Here is a 19,864-nt window from a genome sequence, read left to right on the forward strand (position 1 = left end):
CACTGTTTGGGGTCAGAAACAATGCTGTTGGGCCTGTATTTATTTATGTGAGTAAACCTCCCTGGTGTATCAGGTTTAACTTTAAAGTGGTGAATAGACATGTGTGCCTTGTAGTGTTATAGTACTTGTTGTGTAGGTTTGTGTGCATGTAAATGGTCTGCAAAGGCTAAAATCCCAAAGTTCAACCCTGAGAGGGAGTTTCTCTCCCACACACACACCCCCGCCGGCCAGCTAACCGATCAGAGCAGACAGAGGGTGAAAAGAGGTGTTGCAGCACAGGCAGTGTGAGAAAAGACCTTTTTAACAATAAAGCTCTGAAACAATGTGTAGAGACACAGAGTACAAATACAAACCTGAACATTTGAATAATAGGACCCCTTTAATCATAGAAATAAAAACAAAAATAATATTTTAACTATTCACACCCAAATTCCTATGGTGGAAAATAAAAAAATAATGTTGTCCTTTTGGAAACAAATTCAATGGGGTCTATCATTTCATGTCATTAAATATGTATATGTAAATACCTGCAGTGTATTCAACCAATGTAACTAAGCCCTTGACTTTATATAGCACCTTTCAGCACCAGGCAATTCAAGGTGCTTTACAAAAATGAAAGACATTCAGACAAAGGCATTTAAAAACAGTAAAAGATAATAAAAGAAACATTAAAAGAAAAACAAAAAATGAAAGACATTAAGAAAATGGCATTTAAAATCAGTCATTAAAAAGAAAAGCTAATAAAATAAACATTAAAAGGTAAAAGTTACAGTGCAGTCTAAGATATGAATAGCTCAATTCTTTCGGTTCTTGATTTTTTATTTATTCACAGAACCTCCCTTTGGAAATCCGAACATTTCCGTCCCGATTGTTAATTTAGACTGATTGTTTTCACCATGTTATGCTCGCATGAAATCCCCAATCGGACCCTCAGGAGGGTGTACTAGCCCCCTACTCTGCTTTGCGTTCCATAACAAAGTCTTTAAGTGTTACCTGAACACCCCGTGTTACCAAAACACTATTTTTCACCCGTCGGTGATGTGATACTTGTTCCTCAGTACAAATCACCCAAAAACTGATCGTAAACCCTGGCTACGACGGATATCCCAAATATCCTACTTTCGAGCAGTCCCTCTCATAAATGTCATGGAGTTTAATTACGTTTAAATTTAAAACATTAAAAGAAAAAATACATGGATAAAAGTTACAGTGCAGTCAAAGATATGAATAGTTCAATTAAAAGCAGCGACAAAAAGAAAAGTATTTAGTCTGGATTTAAAAGTAGTCAGAGTTGCAGCGGACCTGCAGGTTTCTGGGAGTTTGTTCCAGATATTTGGAGCATAATAACTGAATGCTGCTTCTCCATGTTTAGTTCTGACTCTGGGGACAGAAAGCTGACCAGTCCCTGAAGACCTGAGAGATCTGGATGGTTCATAATTTAGCAGGAGGTCAGAAATGTATTTTGGGCCCAAACCATTCAGTGCTTTATAAACCAGCAGCAGTATTTTGAAATCTATTCTTTGACACACAGGAAGCCAGTGTAAAGACTTCAGAACAGGAGTGATGTGATCCACTTTCTTAGTGTTAGTGAGGACTCGAGCAGCAGCGTTCTGAATCAGCTGCAGCTTCCTAATAGATTTTTTAGTGAGACCTGTGAAGACACCATTGCAGTAGTCGAGTCTACTGAAGATAAAAGCATGGACAAGTTTTTCCAAATCCTGCTTTGACATTAGTCTTTTAATCCTAGATATATTCTTTAGGTGATAGTAGGCTGATTTAGTAACTGTTTTAATGTGACTGTTGAAACTCAGGTCAGAGTCCATGACTACACCTAGATTTCTGGCTCTATCTGTTGTTTTGAACATTGCAGACTGAAGCTCAGTGCTAACTTTTATACGTTCTGACTTGGCTCCAAAAACCATTACCTCAGTTTTATCTTTGTTTAATTGGAGAAAGTTCTGACACATCCAGTCATTGATTTGTTCAATGCACTTACTCAGTGTTTGAATTGGAGCATAGTCTCCTGGTGAAATTGTTACGTAGATTTGTGTGTCATCTGCATAGCTATGGTAACTTATTTTGTTGTTCTTCATTATCTGAGCCAGTGGTAGCATGTAGATGTTAAAGAGAAGAGGCCCCAAGATGGAGCCTTGAGGAACCCCACATGTCATATTTGTCAACTCAGATGTGTATTTACCTATAGAAACAAAGTTGTTTCTGTCCTTTAAGTAGGATTCAAACCAATTTAGAACTGTTTCCGAAAGTCCCACCCAGTTTTCCAGTCGGTCGAGTAATATGTTGTGGTCAACAGTGTCAAACGCAGCACTGAGATCTAATAATACTAACACTGAAGTTCTGCCACTGTCTGTGTTTAAGTGGATGTCATTAAAGACCTTTACAAGAGCAGTCTCAGTGCTGTGGTTTGGACGAAAGCCTGACTGGAACACATCAAAACAGTTATTTAAATGCAAGAAATTAGTGGAAGATGATCACTGATGCTGATGTAGTTTTGACATAAACAATGCTCTTAAGTTATGGGTCTTTTTTTCATCTAGTTTGGTTGATAAGACATTTCCTGCATCTCACCACAGTGTTGGCCAATTAGTCAGCACAAATGTACTGAATGTACTAATATAGACTCCGTGTCTATGTATGTTAACAGCTCTGTCTGCTGCATTTGGAGGTTTTTCTACAGCTTGCTTTTTATTTGTAGGCTCCACTTCACCATTCTGAGACTCTCATTCTGTCTCTTGCACAAGTCTCGTCCATCCATACAAGATATCGGAAGTGGCCAGGCCTAGTAAAAAAAACAAAACGTATAGCTGTCTCGCTAATTCTTTTAAGAAGCAAAAAAAGCAGTGTAGCAGTAAACTCCTTTTCCATCCTTGATTTGTCTTAGAATCACATCATAATTAGAGACCATTTTCTTTCTCATTTAAACCTCTGTAATTCCTAATCCATTGTAACGTGACCATTAATGGCTCGTTTTTTACACTTGCTAAAGTCATTAGTCATTGCTAATTACCATATCGAATAGAGGAGGCCAGCCGGGGGATTTCTAATGAGAGTTTAGTACAGCAGATTCTCTGGGAGCTGTGGGTGGAGATCAGGATCTGACATACTGTAAAGAGATGTTCCAATTTGTTCTGCTGTCCATCATAACAGACACACATGAAGAGTTGAGAGTTGGTCTCTCTTATTCACTTCTTGTAATGGCTACAATTTGGAGAAACACGCACACACGCAAGAGGAAAACATACCTGGATTCATATCTACTGTGTGACTATGTGTGTAGAAAGCAGTCACACTGTGTCAGAGCCCCATAATCTGCAAATGTATTTCAGCTATAAAGGGTTTTAGCGTCTTTCAGTTAATTGTTTTGGTTTTTCTTTCGGCTCCCAACTTCAATGTTTATTTATTTAGTCTCACCAGTCAAGTTAACCCCAGTTCCAGACTTAACATCAGCTGTTTTATTTTTACATTACACATGTTGATGTTTAACTATTGATAAAAACCCTTATAGTGAAACATCTCACTCTTGCAACTGTAAGCACTTGAGTTACATAAGTAACCTAAATGTTCGGCAGAAAAACACCCCCCCCCCAATCATAAACTATCTGCAGACGGCACATTTTATAGCATTACATGTATATAAGAACATGTTTGCTACCACATAATGACACGATGATATGTATGCACTTGCTCAATATGGCCCAAAAAATGCTTATCTTTGTTCCGAAGTCGTGATCTCTCATAGTCACTCCACATGTTAAATATGCGGTTATTTCTAACTTGTGTTAGTTGAAACTGTTAATAGCTAGACTAACATTTGGATTTAGTACTGGATGTAAGTGTAAGGACATACTATCAGGTCTGAATTAGATTGAAAATCAACAAAAATATTTTTGATTAATCATTATAGCATTTGTTTTTTCTCAGAGCCTATAATTATGTTTTGAAATGTTATTCTGAACGAAATAAAACACACAGGCCTATTTTCTAGTTAAAGTTCCTTATTAAATGACCCTATCAATTAATACATTCCAAAAATTCAGCTCTCCATTGAGACTCAGTTGTTCTGCATTCCTCCATCACTATACTACGAGTGCATTTGCTGCTCTCATTTCTATTCATTTTTATTCCTTTTGCAATAAAATGGGCAGACTGAATAATTGATTAATCATTGCCTTAACAAGACTATGAAATGACAGTGCTACTTGGCAAGATTTCGCGTGCTGTAGTTAACGTTTTACTGATGCACCAAAGTCGGTTGTGCAATAATGTATGAGGAGCGGGAAGGAGGCTCAGAAGGAAGCGAGAGTTCAAAAAGAGACAAACAGGTCTGTGTTTGCCAGTCGCTCTGCTCGACTAGGGAGGACTGCTGCAGGAGAATCAAGACACACACACACACACGCTCACACACATGTACGCACACATTTCCCTTTCTCTCAGTCAGTAAATGGTGACCTGGTTGTATTTTTGCTCAGACAAACTCACACATTGTCTTCAGGAAGAAATAGTATGAGTGTGTATGTGTGTGTGTTTTTGCTCATGCATAGCTGAATGCGTCAGTGTCAGTGCCAAGGTGTAGGCCATTGTTGTCTGGCCCAAAACAAGCGCCTGTCAGCCCCCCCAGCATGAATAGACAGGCAGGGAGCACAGCCGAGACGTAGGGTGGATGCAGGGGAAAGGAGAGAAGAAAGGAGAGGAAGAGAGAGCCATAGAAAGGGAAAAAGGGACGATTGAAGGAGAAGGATTAGACAGCTGTTTACTGCCAGCAGCAGTCAAAGCTAAGGAGTTTGTCAGCCTCTGGTGGTACTACCCAGTTTACTTTTCATCTACGCCATTTACCCCTCTCCCTCCATCTCACTTGAATAGCTGGATCAGCCTAACAAACTGTCTCTCCACCCTCCCTTATGTTAGAGCAGATCTTAGTTTGTTAAAGTGTCCCTCATCATGCTTTCTTACAGTACCTATGATTTTCTAGATACATAACATAAGCCCAAAGGTCTCATTAGCATTTCTCATTCAGTGTGATGCTGTGATATGGTGTCAAGCGATACGGATAATGTTTTTTTTAAATTTAAATTAATTGTATTTCCGGGGAAAAATGCACTTTCAGTGAAAAAAGTTTTGCAGATGTCACCCTGGACTTTTTTTGTTGTCATCTTTTTACAACTTGATCTTAAGATAATATTGACCTGTATTTATTCCATACTAATAGTACGGATTTTCATGACCTTATAATACTTTTGCCACTTTATGAAAATACTACGACGTTGAAATCCTTGATTAACCCTTTTACATTTAAACTCCCAATAGTTATTTCCACTTAATTTGGTCATCTTGTGACCCTGTATTTTCTTTGTGATTTCTCCCTCTTTATGGAAGTAGTTGATATTATTTCTACATGTAGACATTTCTTGATTCACAGTTTATCAGTTTATCATAAAACGTTTTGATGCTGAGGGGAATTGTTTTGCAGCAGTTGCAGGTAAATGCAGGAAAGAGTGGCAACATAAATGTGTGATGAAGAGCTCAGCATGGGGTTTACAATGATCAGAGCTCATTGACCTCCATTGACTTGGACGCTGATACAGTAGGTGCTGCGGGCGCCTATGGATTGATGGGTTCTTCTTAAACTATGTTCACATGAATATGTATACATTTAATCTGTCAAAGAAAGATGTGGTAAACTTTAGAGTATAAGTATGTCAGTGTGTGGAATGTTTTACTTCTATAACTATGCAGAGCTGACACGGAGAGTTATGACACAAGAAAATTGTGAATTATTTACTGCAACACTAAATATGCACAAAGGTATCTGAAAGAGCATGTTGCTTTTCTCACTGCGCAGAAAAGCTTAACCGTACCCACTCCCTTTTGAACAGTGATCAGTGAACAAGTCAGAAACAACACACACACACACACACACACACACACACACACACACACACACACACACACACACACACACTGCAGACAGCTCTGCGTTCTCCCAACTGATTTTCAAAGGCTCTGCATCCATCCTGTGTTTGCTCTGCGCTCGCTCCCTGACTGCTCTCTCATCATCCGCCCGTCATCTGAAAAGCATCTTAAATGATAACGTCTTAGCTTCTCCCTTCCTTTTTTTTCATACTTAATCTCGCCTTCATGTTCACGCTCCATTTGGCTTGACGGCACAAAGGTGAATCATGAAAGCCTTTTTTGTTTCAGATTTGTGACATGTTCATTGCTTAAGCTCCCCTGCTCTGTGCCTCGGCTCTGTTAGCGGGGACCCGGCGTGCTACGCAACATGATTTCTGCTGTCGCTGTTGTTCGAGCTGACTCCTCTTGGGGTGAGGATACACGCACAAAGAGATAGAGAGAGAGAAGACACCGCAATTTTACTCATGGGATTTTGCTCCTAAATCCCCCAGTTGTTGTTTTTTCGTTGTTTTTTTTAATAAATGCAATTAGAGAATTGGCTAAGTGTTCCCCTCGGCCTATTAATTTCCAACAATTAAAGTGCGTGGTTCAACAAAACATATTGGCAACTTTCTTAAAGTGAGATTAATTTGGCAGACAGAAAGCTGAGTGGGCCTTGTGGATCTGGTTATCTTTCCTTAGCACATGGGTCTAAGCTCTCCAAGCCTGGTGGAACGAAGATGTGTGAGTGCAGACCGAGTGTGAGGCTATGTAGGTCATTTGGATGGTGTCTACATCACAAGGTATTTAGATTACTTTTCTTGATTGCGTGCAAAACTGTCGAGAAAAAGACAGTGTTGCTATTTGTCTTCCATGGCACTGCTTTAACATGTAATTGACTCCTGATTGTCTCCAATCTATTTGTGACTAACCAAAGGTCCTGCCCTTCTTTTTTTAGCTCTCTGTCGGGCCGCATTGTTGGAGGCGTGTGGTGGTTCTTCACCCTCATCATCATCTCCTCCTATACTGCCAACTTGGCTGCCTTTCTGACAGTGGAGAGGATGGTGTCTCCTATAGAGAGCGCTGAGGATTTGGCCAAGCAGACGGAGATCGCCTATGGAACGCTGGATGCCGGCTCCACCAAAGAATTCTTCAGGGTGAGGAACCGAGATTGAAACATTCATTCAGACCATCAATGTCTACCTGTGTGACAGATACACAGCATTCCTGCTACTGCTTCACAATGAAATCAACCCTGTGGTTGGCAGCCAGTTGGACGCTTTTAATGTGAAGAAGCATCAGAAGTTATTTTAGGAGTTACAGCAAACAGTAAGGCTCACATCCACAAGATAAAATTACTCACGGTAATACTGGATATCATGCATCCTTCATTTCCCGTTGAATCCAGAATAGGAATGGCCTGCTATGCCGCTAAAATGAAAATTACTAGATGGTTAGCTAACTACAAAATGTACATACATTAAATTGCTATTGAAAACAAATGCCAACCATAGAAAGTATTTCAAAATGATAAAATGGAACATTTGAAGTATTATAACAATAACACTAGAGATGCCTGATGGCAATTTTCTTCTTCAAATTTCAAAATCTGATTTTTGCTGGATCGATTTATTTACTCTCTGAGAACTAAAATTGACAGTGTTCAGTAACCTTTAAATTTAAAATGTTCAAAGAATTGTTTAAATCTTGAACAGGTTGGGCGGTATTCTTGTTGTCAAACCCTTGTTAGGTTTAATCTTGATTTCTTCTTCATTCTTCACGGAAATGTAAAACTGATAGGCCGGTCACCAGTCGAGGCAGGTTCAAATTAATATTATTAAAATCTAATTATTGTATGAAAATGTAAATAATTATAGCTTCAAAACAGCATCATATATCTTTAACTTAGAGTATTCACACTGACATTGTCTCTTTCTCTGTCTTCCCATCTCTTTCTTCAACAATTCAGAGGTCGAAGATCGCCGTGTTTGAGAAGATGTGGTCGTACATGAAGTCGGCCGACCCGCCTGTGTTTGTCAAGACGACAGACGAGGGCGTGATGAGAGTCAGGAAGTCTAAGGGCAAGTATGCCTACCTGTTGGAGTCCACAATGAACGAGTACATAGAGCAGAGGAAACCGTGCGACACTATGAAGGTGGGAGGAAACCTTGACTCTAAAGGTTATGGCATCGCCACACCAAAGGGCTCCCCTCTCAGGTAAGCCCCTGCCACTGCAGTATGGCTATCTAGAGCCTATGAGAGCTTTTAGTGGAGCTTGTGCATGAGCCTCATCCGTGACCTGTTGATTTGTCCATTGACCTTAGTTATTGAAGCCTTTATGCATACTTTTTTATCATAATACAACAACATTTCAGTATTAGTATCCTGTTTTGTGCTCAGAAATATAACGCATGGCATCCATTTGTACAGCTTCATTTAACTTAGCCTTTTTTTTGCACACTGTCACATTTACATCTTCATTACTCCAATGTTCAACACTACCAACCATCTTTAATTGTGCTTGCATATGAATGTATGCAGATAGCCTATTCATAGCTGACTTGTGAGCAGTAGCAGGAGTGTAAAGTAGGACTATGAGATGCACCATCCTGTTTAAGCAGCACTTGTTTTCCTGCTGCCATATAATTACATTCTAAACCTTGATGAGCATGTGTTGTGGCTGGTGACTGCTTTGAACCTGAAGTGTCCCCTTCAACACAAAGAAACTCGTACAAAATTTAAATGCACCTCTCACGAACCAACAAGGCCTTTAAAAGCAGGATAACCATTTATGGAGGGCTTCAATCCATATGGCTACTTTTCCACTTACGCCAAGGCTCACACTTCAAATGTGATGTCAGCGGAGATGAATTTATATTTGACACATTCAATGTGATAATGAATGTAATGAACAATTATTCATACTTGATGTGCTACCTTTTCATATTACATTAACACCCTAAACTAAGTTCCCATTTATATGTGTCTTGGAACTACAGAGAGAGCGCTGGAGCTGGTGGCATCTGAAGCTTTTAATCTATCTTTATTAAGCCTCATTCAATGAAAACAGCCATATGGGGAGATTTTATTCAAACTTACTAAAGATACATTCAGGCTTTCCACCTTGTTTGACAGCCCCAAGAAAGAGCCCGCTGTCTAGAGATGTCATTAACGTCTTATTCGAGGCTCCATTTAAATTTTCATTAAAAACACAGTTCAAGCAGCAACTAAGTGTTGTATTAGTGACAATATAACTGGTGAGAGTAATCTGCTCACAGGTCATTTCAGATTGGTCCAAACCTATAATGTAGCAATGTGCTGCTGTGTTGATCAGCTGAGGATGTCCCCATTATCTCTTTCTCTCTCTGTTAATGTGATATTTTATATTCTGTGGACATTCGCATATGTCTGATACTGAGTTTTGGCCACATATGACAAACATTCATGACTGATTATGTTCCTAATAATTCATACATGTTAATGGTTAAAGGAGAACTTGACTACTTGTCACCTGGGGTCAGACATCAGGGGATGTCCACTGAATTCAAAGAGTTGGGTTCAATGATACCTGCAATGCATTGTTAATGCAACGATTTGCAATTGATTTGACTTTTTCTCTCTTTAAAACCTTTAACTCAGGGTCTGGTTATTATTTTAAATACATACCGTACAGTAACATACACAGTTTACGATATTTGATTACTGGTGATGTGTATGGTTAGAGGGCTTACAAACAGCACAAATATTAGTCTGTCCATCCAACTTTTCAACAACTTTTCACTAAGTTATAATGACACTGTCAGTATATTAAAAGCTTACGAATGTTTTCACAAGTGTAGAGTAACAGTAGTACCTTAACACATCAAAGTAAGCTCACTGCAGCACATAAACAAAGCAGAAAAGAAAATGTGTAATATGATACTCAATCTGCTTATTAAGGTCAGTATTGGGGCTGTTCTGACCTGACAGATCTGAGCCACTGGATATATGACAATACATATGCATTCTAACATGCGTATTGCAGTGCAGGTCTAATTGAAAGTAGCACTTTGAAAATAAAGATACTAAAATGACCTAACTCTTCATTTTACAGGATGTACTGACGACCTGTCTTCAAACTACACGTCTGTGAAATGTTCTGTATATATTCCCCCTGCTTCATTTGTACACGTATGATTTCCAGCCACCACCATGCCTGCCTGACTGTTAAACTCATCCCACCTTACATGCAGTACAGTAGCCTGACTGACATGTCTGCTCACTTCAAACGTAACAAGTGACCTGCAGGTCTCCATGTTCACTCACTTTGACTTCTTTTATTCTGCCTGCTTACTCTGGGCTGAGAAAGAATTCAGAGGTTTTACCAGCTCCGAGGATACCTGTGTTCCCTACAGCTGTGTTGTTTATTAGGGTTAGGGGGGAAAGACTCTTCTGCGTCTGTTGGGGAGAAAGGCACAATACCAAACTCAAATTTCACTCCACAGAAGAATTTACACTGATTTGAGAGAAAAAACAATCTGGTAACGGCTGTAATCTTCACTTCTTTTATGCAAATTCTGATTGCAGAGTGTGCCTTTCTGTGATTTGTGGATGGAGAGAGTCTTTGTCCGTGGCCCTTCAGTCAGCTATAGGAAATACACACACACGCTCACCAGAGACAGAGAGCAAGCCTTGGGGAGATGCTTTGGATGAGCTGCTTCATATAGATTCACGATCAGGACTCCGTCTACAGTTGGCCACACAGTTTCCTTTCAGCCTGATTAGGAAACAGCTTGATGTGGAATTGAACCTGGCAGTTAAAACATTGAAAACCTCAGTCTGCATTTGTATCTTCTTACAGTTCAAAATGAATCAAGACAGGCTTCTATTCACTGAGAAGCACTTGTGGTTTGAATATTGATGTGTTAGTTACCATAGCAATCTGTATGCTGGAGCCACTGAAAGGAAATTACCATCTGTAGACCGACTTCCGCATCCAAGGCATCTCCATTCACAGTCTGTGCTCTGCCTCCTTCTGAGGCCCCTGATGGTAAAACCTGACTCTGCTACTGTATGGGCACTCTTCAGCCCATTGCAGATACACAACTAACATGCATCTAAAGACAGCACTCCTGCTCCATATCAGTAGTCACATGCAGGAGTTTCAATGTCAATCTTTTCATAATCACCACCACCATGCGACCAATCTCTTTATATCTGTCCCATAGAGTGTCTCCTAATGGTTATCGTTTTATCATATTTTCAAGAAACCCAGTAAACCTGGCAGTGTTAAAACTGAACGAGCAGGGCCTCTTGGACAAATTGAAAAACAAGTGGTGGTACGACAAGGGAGAGTGCGGCAGCGGGGGCGGGGACTCCAAGGTCAGAGCCAGTTTGATAAACCCTGCGGGTAACCCACCACCACTGGGAGTGGGAGGTTGTGGGGAGGGGGGCAACCGGCAGGCCCACACTGCACTGCCACTCTAGCAACACTTAATCTCTCTGTGGTGTAGCGAAAGGGCAAAGAAAACGTGCGAAGGGGGGTGATTATTTGGCCAGCGGTGGCTATATTTGCAAACCACAGAGAGGGACATTTTGTATCATGTCCCCTGCTTCAACTAAACCAGCATTGATGATTTTATAAAGTGATCAGTGTTTATTAATTAAACCATCTGCATCCCTGGTGCTCAATCGTGTTTTAAGAGCCCATGCTTCTATTTCAAAGTAGATGTTAACTTTAGCAAATTACGCCTTTCACAAAAGATGCAATTGGGACCTCTGTGTTGCTTAAGTGACGTTCGCAGTGTGCCGGTTACCCCGAAGTGATATAGTAATACACATCTAGTGTCTCAGGGAGCCACCAACCAAGCTAGATGGAGTATTAATGCATATCACTTTAACTCTGATGTTTATAATGATGTTTCTGCTTTATATACATGTGTGTGTGGTGTGTGTGAAAAGGTGTTGTTTTTTACATTTTAAGCAAGCATTAACGTGTGTATATAATTGCTGCTCTGTGTCTCTGAATCAATAACATAAAATAACATGGTATAATATGTTATTTATGTTATTTTCTTATGGTTGGAAGAATCCCAGTAAACCTAGCGGTGTTGAAATTCAATGAGCAAGCCGTCTTAGACAAACTGAAAAACAAATGGTGGTACGATAAAGGGGAGTGTGGCAGCAAGGACTCCGGAAGAAAGGTTAGTCTCCGACCCAAAACCTGTCCCCTCACACCACCTCCAAGCACTACCCCTGATCCTAGACCAGCCCCCAAGTCCAGCCCTCAGCCTCTATTACACTGAGCAGTACCCCCCATGTGGTTCTAGCAGTACTGCTGTATTGGCCCGAACATAAGGCAAACTCCCATGTACCAGTTTTGGGATAGACTTAAACATCGGCTGAACACTATACAGAACAATATACAGTAGGCAGATACACTGTGCTTAACATATATTGTGTTAGATAATCAATATTTAAATCTGCTAAAATAAATTACTGAATTAAATCCTCTTGATTTAATTAAAAAAAATGTTTTAGTTTGAAAGTCCTACTGCTGAGAATAAATGATACATACGTGTAATGCCGTGATCAGCAAGCACTTTTAAACGTGGGAATTTGTTTAATTGGGTTTGACATTTTTCTAGAATGACAGTCCAGTCCATTTGTGCTGTAACATTAACATGTGGCAGCAGAACCGTTCCTTAAGTTAAACAGAGTCTGCCTGATTTGTAACTGGCCAATGCCAATAAAAAGACCATAGTTAATGCCAAAGCAAAGTTTAACAGTAGTAGAAATAGAGCGGGTTCATAAAGTCAGCAGACTGACTCAGTTATGTCAGTTGAACCACAATATCTTTCTGGGGTAGGGCTGCTCGATTATGGCAAAAATCATAATCTCGATTATTTGGATCAATAATCAAAAAAACGATTATCCATTTACTTTGAAAACATCAATTTATTGGAGAAAACAAATTTGAACAGTATGTTTTTAACAGTTGATTACCCTGAACTTTAAGTATAATTCAGCTGAAAAACCAATACAAAAAAAATAATTAAAAAAGAAAAGTAATAATAATAATACAAAAATAATCGTTTTATTTCTTTTACGTTGTTTTCGTAATCGTTGCAAGCCATAATCGTAATTGCGATTACAATTCTGGGGTAGGCAAACATTAGCCATCAAAAGCTAAAATCATTGTCTTATATTCGGGCCATTACTCCCGTGTTTCTCTTGTGTCTTTTTTTCCTGCTGAGTTTGTTTTTTTCAGATATTTAATGTTCATTGACAGTGTGTAAATAGATATTGTGTGGTGGAGATTAGTTAGGATTGTAAAACATTTTACTAATCCACCACAACATGTTTTACTAAAAAAATATTTATTTTAAATATATAACCTCTGCAGTCACCTGCAAGTAAAAAGTGGTATGAGTAATTTGTATTCCACTTCGAGTCCCCTTAAAAATGCATTTCCAACCTCTCCAACATACAGATCAAGTGTGATGATAACCTTGAGTTTGTACTGTAGATTGAATATGAATCAGTTTAAACGCAATCTGCAATTCCTTCCCAAGGAGAAAGACTTAGAGAGAAGGACGTGAGGGGGACAGATGATGACATTAGGCATTTGACTTTGCTTAACCTTTCAAACATGTTGAGCTGTAACCTTTTGCGTTCTGGTCCTTATAATAATCCTGCCCCTAGCGCTCTGCACTGTGTCCATGTGTGGATGCAAACCCTGGCAATCTGCTAGAACGACCCTGAGTCACACCAAGTCTGCCACTGTGCTCATACATTATCAGTTAATGCTGTCTTCTGTTTCAAACAGTAGTTTTCCCTGACAGAAAAGCTTGAATGTGTTTGCCAGCTGGCCTTCTGAACCTGTCAACACAGTACAAGTGCCAACCTTTTTGTCATCCTTTTCCTTACATTTGGATACTCAAGGACAGGGGTGTGAAATGATGTGCCATGACGGGCTGAAGAAATTGAGATTTATCTAAGAATGTATCATAGAGTTCCATTTAAGGAGAGATTTTGTAGCATAATAGAGTTTTGCTAGTCTACAGTCACATCTATATGTAAATGTACTCCGCAATGACATTTGAAATCCCTTATAGTAAAGATGTATTCATTTTGCAACATACATTGACTTGTAAGTTATCATTTGACAGTTTGGGAAATGGTCTTGTTGCTTTGGAGCAGAAAGTTATATAATATGATTCATACCACTGAATACCGCTAACTACCTGAATGTAGCTAACAACAGCCAACAGCTAAAGTTAGCTTAGGCTAGCAGAAGGATAATCATGGAAAAGCTATGCTATCTCTATCCCAACGGGACCAATTCTGCCTACCAGCACCTCTAACGCTAACTGATTAGCCAGGTAAACCTCATATATAAAAACAAAAAAAATGTCCAAATGTCCCTAGCTGTTTACACATGTTGAAGTCTTTATGCTAACATAAGCTTACTTAAAGGCCAGTGCTGTTGATCTTTTTATCTATCACTCTGCAAGAAGGGAAAAAGCTATTCTTTAAATATTTAGTCAGCATTCACAACCTGAATAATGTGATAGATTTGACTGTCAGTAGTATCCCCATCTGCTTAAAAAACTCACAAGTTTTCCCAAACTACTCCAACTCACTACCCTAAATTACGCAAATAGCTTTATGAAGGGCTTAGACTAGAGACTTAATAAGTACTTTGGGTGGTATAATTTTAGTTTTTTTGTTTGGACACACATTGTATTTTAATTTTTTTTTAAGGAATTGGTGCATAGGACCGACTCCAGGAAGTTTAGCAATTATAGCTCCCAGGGATAAACAAAAATGTAGCAGAAGAGAATTAAATGGTCATTCAAATGAAGTGTAGTCCATGTGTGATGCAAAAAGCTGCAATCTCTCAGTCCTCCATAGCACATAGTTTGACACATATTCCCTGGTATAAAATGTATTTTCATAATTCTACTGACTCACAGGGTATCCACTTTATCGTCGGTCAAAATGTAGATTTAATGTAATTGAAATGATCATTTTCCCATAGGCTTAAAAACGTTTGGTTTAAGTGAATAGAACAAATAAAAGCCCAAATGTAGAGGTAGAGTTCAGAGGCATAATAAAGTGTTTTCATGTTCTATTAATCTCCTCAAGTGACACAAATATATTCCAAAAATTGATTTACATAAAACAACATCCTCATTAGACCCCATTGTTTCACGAGAGCCCTTTAGGTTGACTCATTTAAGTCTTAATGGTTCCCTTTGATAGTAGACTATAAATAGGCATAAATGTGAGTTAAGTGCAATAGAGAATAATGACCTATAAAACCAAGATTTGTTTGTGCTGTTGCTGCATGAATGCATGTGTTGTGGAGTGCATTTTTACTTTACCCCTATCCCCTTAAAAAAATGTGTTTCAGTATTTGACTTTAAATGTTAATATATGTTTTGTTTAAAAAGATTAGTATTGTATAAATAAGTAATATAAATTCCAGACCAGTATTTATTGTCATCTTCTGGGGCCTGTCTCACAAAGCGAGTGCAATACAGTCAGCTTTTAAGATATGCCTCAATAATATGGCTCCCACGTGAATATGCTAGGTAGCCTGAAACAGGGAATACGTGTCTTCTTTATCAATTGAAAGGTTTCAATATATTTGCTTGTGATCAGGATTTTGATTTCCCAAATTAAAACAAATACTTGATAAATGCCTTTGACTAAAATGTACATTGAATAAATCACTGGGAGATCATTTTGGGTGTCCTTTTTTAAATCAACAAAGTTGATGTCTACAATGCATACGATATGCAGAAGTGGATTTCACTATTTGCTTTTTTCAACTATACAATGGTTTCACTGTTTCTTAAGAAGCCATTGAGAGCAGCATTGACTACACTACACAACTGAAATATATTTATTGACAACAATTACACTCATTGTACCAGTTTGTGTAGAGTTATGTTGAGATGTTAAAACCTCTACTTTAGCTATTTTGTGAAACTAAAATAGCCAATTTTGAGCCAATATTGTATCTTAAGTTATCCAGCATACACATGCAATCTTACTTTGTGAGACAAGCCTCCAAAATATGGTTCCGTTAAAGATGTGTGTGTGTGTGTGTGTGTGTGTGTGTGTGTGTGTGTGTGTGTGTGTGTGTGTGTGTGTGTGTGTGTGTGTGTGTGTGTGTGTGTGTGTGTGTGTGTGTGTGTGTGTGTGTGTGTGTGTGTGTGTTGTCCTCTGGTCTTTTACTATACATGTTATTTGTATATTATATGTGCTGTATGTTGTCTCTATGTGGGCCTAGTTCGTCTTCAGGGTCATCTGTATAAAATGTGTGTACTCTTAAGTGTGTATGGGTTTGTGTATATGTATGTGTTCCTATGCTGTAATGTATTTAAGTTCAACAAATGTTTGTCTATAATTAAGTGTGTATGAATCAGTGTTTTAGTCCTGTGTGTTTAAAGCTGTTTTGTTGCCACTATCTTTCCTCACCCCTTGGCTCTGCCCTCTTCCCTCCTTCCCTCCCTCCAGGACAAGACAAGCGCTCTGAGCCTCAGCAATGTGGCGGGGGTCTTCTACATCCTGATCGGCGGCCTGGGCCTGGCCATGCTGGTGGCGCTGGTGGAGTTCTGCTACAAGTCCAGGACCGAGTCGCGCCGAATGAAGGTGTCCACCGCGCGAGCCGCTGCCGCCTCAGCCGCTCAGGCCTTTCACTGCTCAGCCTTAGACAGTGGTGCTAGCGCCCCCTACACAGAGCTGCAGAGCTACGGCCTGTACGCCAACAACACTGTTAAGATATAAGGGCAGAGCACAGCCATGGGGTAGGAAACGCTGTGATTCAAACCATGATGATGATGACATCCGCCTCTTCACCCTTCCGCCCATCTAACCGTGATCACAGTAGGGCCTCTGTTGGCTTCCACCGCAGTGCAAACGCTGTCCTGTACCTCTCTCTAACTCTGCCGCTACCTCGCTCAGTCTTTACGTCCCTGATCTACTGCAATGTTGTTGAATCACTTAATTCTAAAATTGCCATTATGCCTGTTTTTTTATTTGTAGCACTTTAGCTGATATTACAGAACTACAGAGCCAAGAGAGAAACAATACTGTAAAGATCATCTTTTTAAAAAAAATTGGGGGTAATCTTTCTGAAATTCATAATTATTTTTGTTCATCCAAAACAGGAAGGGAAACGATATTTGCTAGGTTAAAACATGTAATTGTTGTTGTAATACAAATGTTCGCCACTACAGACTAAAAGTGCACCACTACCCCACGTTTTCCCTTAAGATGTAATATTTCTGTGCACTTCAAACACATATACTTACATTGTGTTAAGTACTTTTTACTGCTAATTTACCGTAAGGTAAAAGTCAAGTTCTTTAAGTCTTCTTATTTAAAGGGGTAGTGGTGCACTTCAGCCTCTTGTGGCAGACATGAGTATTACAACAACAAACTGAATAAAATAAATGTATTTAAATCTAACTTAGAAAACGTTTTTTCTTTTTCTAACATGCCTCTCAGGGCAGTTAGTTTTGCAGGGTTGAACTCATCTTGAGAAAAGGTTGTCTTTAAATGTACCTTTTGCTCTCATCCCCTTTACAGTATTATATTGACAATGTGTTTCTATAAAGATTTGATTTATATGAGTTACTCACTGAGTTTGATTATATGAAATCCTAAACTAATTAAATGCACATAAAAAAAATGCAAATTCTAGTTAAATCCCATTACTCTGCTCATTTATATAATCTCACAAATTAATATGTTTCACTACTTTTACAGCACAGGTATAAAGGCAATTTGAATTACAGTGGTACATCTATCTACCTCTGTCGCTCTGAGCAAATCTCTCCTTTGCTCCTTCTTCTCTTTTTGCTGACTGTCTCGCAAACGCAGGGCCCATTGTGGTGAACATCCTTTATATGTATACCATAAGGCAGGCCTGGTACATGTGTGTTATCACTGCTCTAACCTCAAACAGTCTAACTCAAACTGTTGTCTGTCCAAAAACTAAAAGGAAGGACTTGTTGCTTGTTATATTTTATCGGGAAATGTGAGATTTCTCCTGACAGCAGTGGTATTGTAGCTTTTAGTCTTCTGCTTCATGGATCAATTTGCAACAAACAACCTTTGTTTTATTCTTTCAACATCAAAGGCCCCGCTGATATACTCTCTGTGTAAACAGCGAAAAAGACAAGACAGGCCCAAGACAAGGACTGATTTTCAACATGAGTCTCTTACGTGTTAATCAGCCCACAAAGAGGCTCCTGGTCAGTATGCTGATGAGATTTGCGAGCAGCCTATTAGTGCAGAAGTGCCTTTATGCTGTTTGGCTTGAAAGAAACAACAACGGCGTTCCAATTAGAGGCTGGTGTGAATCTCCAAACCCCATGCAGCACTCACCAGTTCCTCTAGATCTCACTCGCTTTGCCCAATTGAATCCACTATAGGGGGTGCAGGAAAACACTAAAGACACACACACATGTGTATCACACATCATTAGGTTGGCTTTCAGGCTCAGTGGCTTTTATGACGCTAGAATGGGGAATTAAGCTATTAAACCAATGAGTGAAGCCTCAACCCCCTTCTTACTGCCCACACTTTGCTCTGCTCCTCCTGTTGCAGAGTGGGACATTGATCGGCCGGCACCACGGTTTACCACCCGTGAATATCACTCAGACCCACATTAAGAGGGTGAAAACCGGCACCCGGTGACTCCTAACAGCTACATCTGCTCCTAAATTTCTTGGCGGGCCAGCAACACATTTAGATAGACATAAAAAGCTGATTAAATTCATCTTATAAAGAAAGATAAACTGCATAACCTATCTTTATTGTCCTATATTTTAAAGTCCTTTTATAGTAATTGTCTGCGCTGCTACCTCTAACTGTTGCATTAACTCTGCTCTGATTAGGATATAATGCATGCATGTGTGTAAGAGTGAGATATGTGGACTAACTATAATTTATGTTTCTGTCTTCAGCAATCCATCAACGACGCCATGCGCTGCTCCACCCTGACCCGAATGAGTGGCAACGGAAGCGGCGGAGAGAACGGACGAATCCTCACCCACGACTTCCCCAAGACCGTTCAGACGCTGCCCTGTATGAGCCACACCGCCAGCATGGGACTGGGTGCCTCCGGCATGTGATCCTCACATGACTGTGCTGGCGGCGAGGAATAGGCAGGGTGAGGCAGAACAAGAGCACAAGACTCTAAATCTCAAAAATCATGGCTGTTTGGTTTGACCCATCTTTCCTCCAGGCTGTCAACATGCCCGACTTGAACAAGACTTTACCTACTGCCAAAATGCACTCTCGAACCGCTCATTACAAAACTGAGACTCGCAACATTTTTTTTAATAAGTGGATGTTTGAAAAAACAGACACTGAGGAAAAAAAAAAAGGGATTTGTGCTGCAATAAAGAAGCCGTCAACGGGGCGTGTTTTTGGAATTTTTTACAGTGTTAATTTTTGTGGTAAGAAAATAACTTTATTGTTTAGTGTGACGCCTGCGCTGTGCCATTTCGATGGAGCTGTTGACGTCAGTCTGCTTGTGCAATATCTTCACTTCCACTGCTGACCTTGTACTACCTAGATGCTTTCTGATGGCTGATGGAACATGTCTTTGCACAGATGTGGCAGGGGTGGACAAACACTTGTGACTGCTACGATGATTTCATATTGTTTTGGGACACTCCTGCTCTCTTTCCCTCTCACATTTACACGCCATTTTGGGAGGACAAAGTGCTCTGCGGAGCAAAGACAGATTTTAAGATAAAGTATATGGTTTTACAAAACTGTAATAGCGCAAAGATATTTGTCACAAGGTTGATTCGATGTATCCGCAACTGAAGGTGAACACCGTTTAGATCAGCAGTTGACCAGGCCACAACAAACATGCATTGCTGCTACACCTCATTTAACACAACATGCCTTGTCTTTGTGCCATATGACCATTCTCACACATACACAC

The 19,864-nt window shown here is 39.7% G+C and overlaps 1 protein-coding gene across 5 annotated transcripts in view; it reads left to right on the top strand.

Annotated features, from left to right (window-relative positions):
- The window catches only part of gria1a (glutamate receptor, ionotropic, AMPA 1a), a 77,441-nt gene extending 58,039 nt beyond the window's left edge, over window positions 1-19,402 (top strand). Inside the window, exons 12-16 of one of the 5 annotated variants that reach the window (XM_034214908.1) lie at window positions 6,866-7,064; window positions 7,877-8,124; window positions 11,975-12,089; window positions 16,417-16,551; window positions 18,873-19,402. In XM_034214908.1, coding sequence (XP_034070799.1) covers window positions 6,866-7,064; window positions 7,877-8,124; window positions 11,975-12,089; window positions 16,417-16,551; window positions 18,873-19,040 — 865 coding nt within the window. In that variant the 3' untranslated portion in view covers window positions 19,041-19,402. Of the gene's footprint in view, window positions 1-6,865; window positions 7,065-7,876; window positions 8,125-11,153; window positions 11,269-11,974; window positions 12,090-16,416; window positions 16,707-18,872 lie in introns of all 5 variants that reach the window. The other 4 variants (XM_034214907.1, XM_034214905.1, XR_004568785.1 and 1 more) reach the window with 4 other exon arrangements.
- Window positions 19,403-19,864: the final 462 nt, after the last annotated feature.

This window comes from Gymnodraco acuticeps, unplaced genomic scaffold (assembly GCF_902827175.1).
Source record: "Gymnodraco acuticeps unplaced genomic scaffold, fGymAcu1.1, whole genome shotgun sequence".
Lineage (NCBI taxonomy): Eukaryota > Metazoa > Chordata > Actinopteri > Perciformes > Bathydraconidae > Gymnodraco > Gymnodraco acuticeps.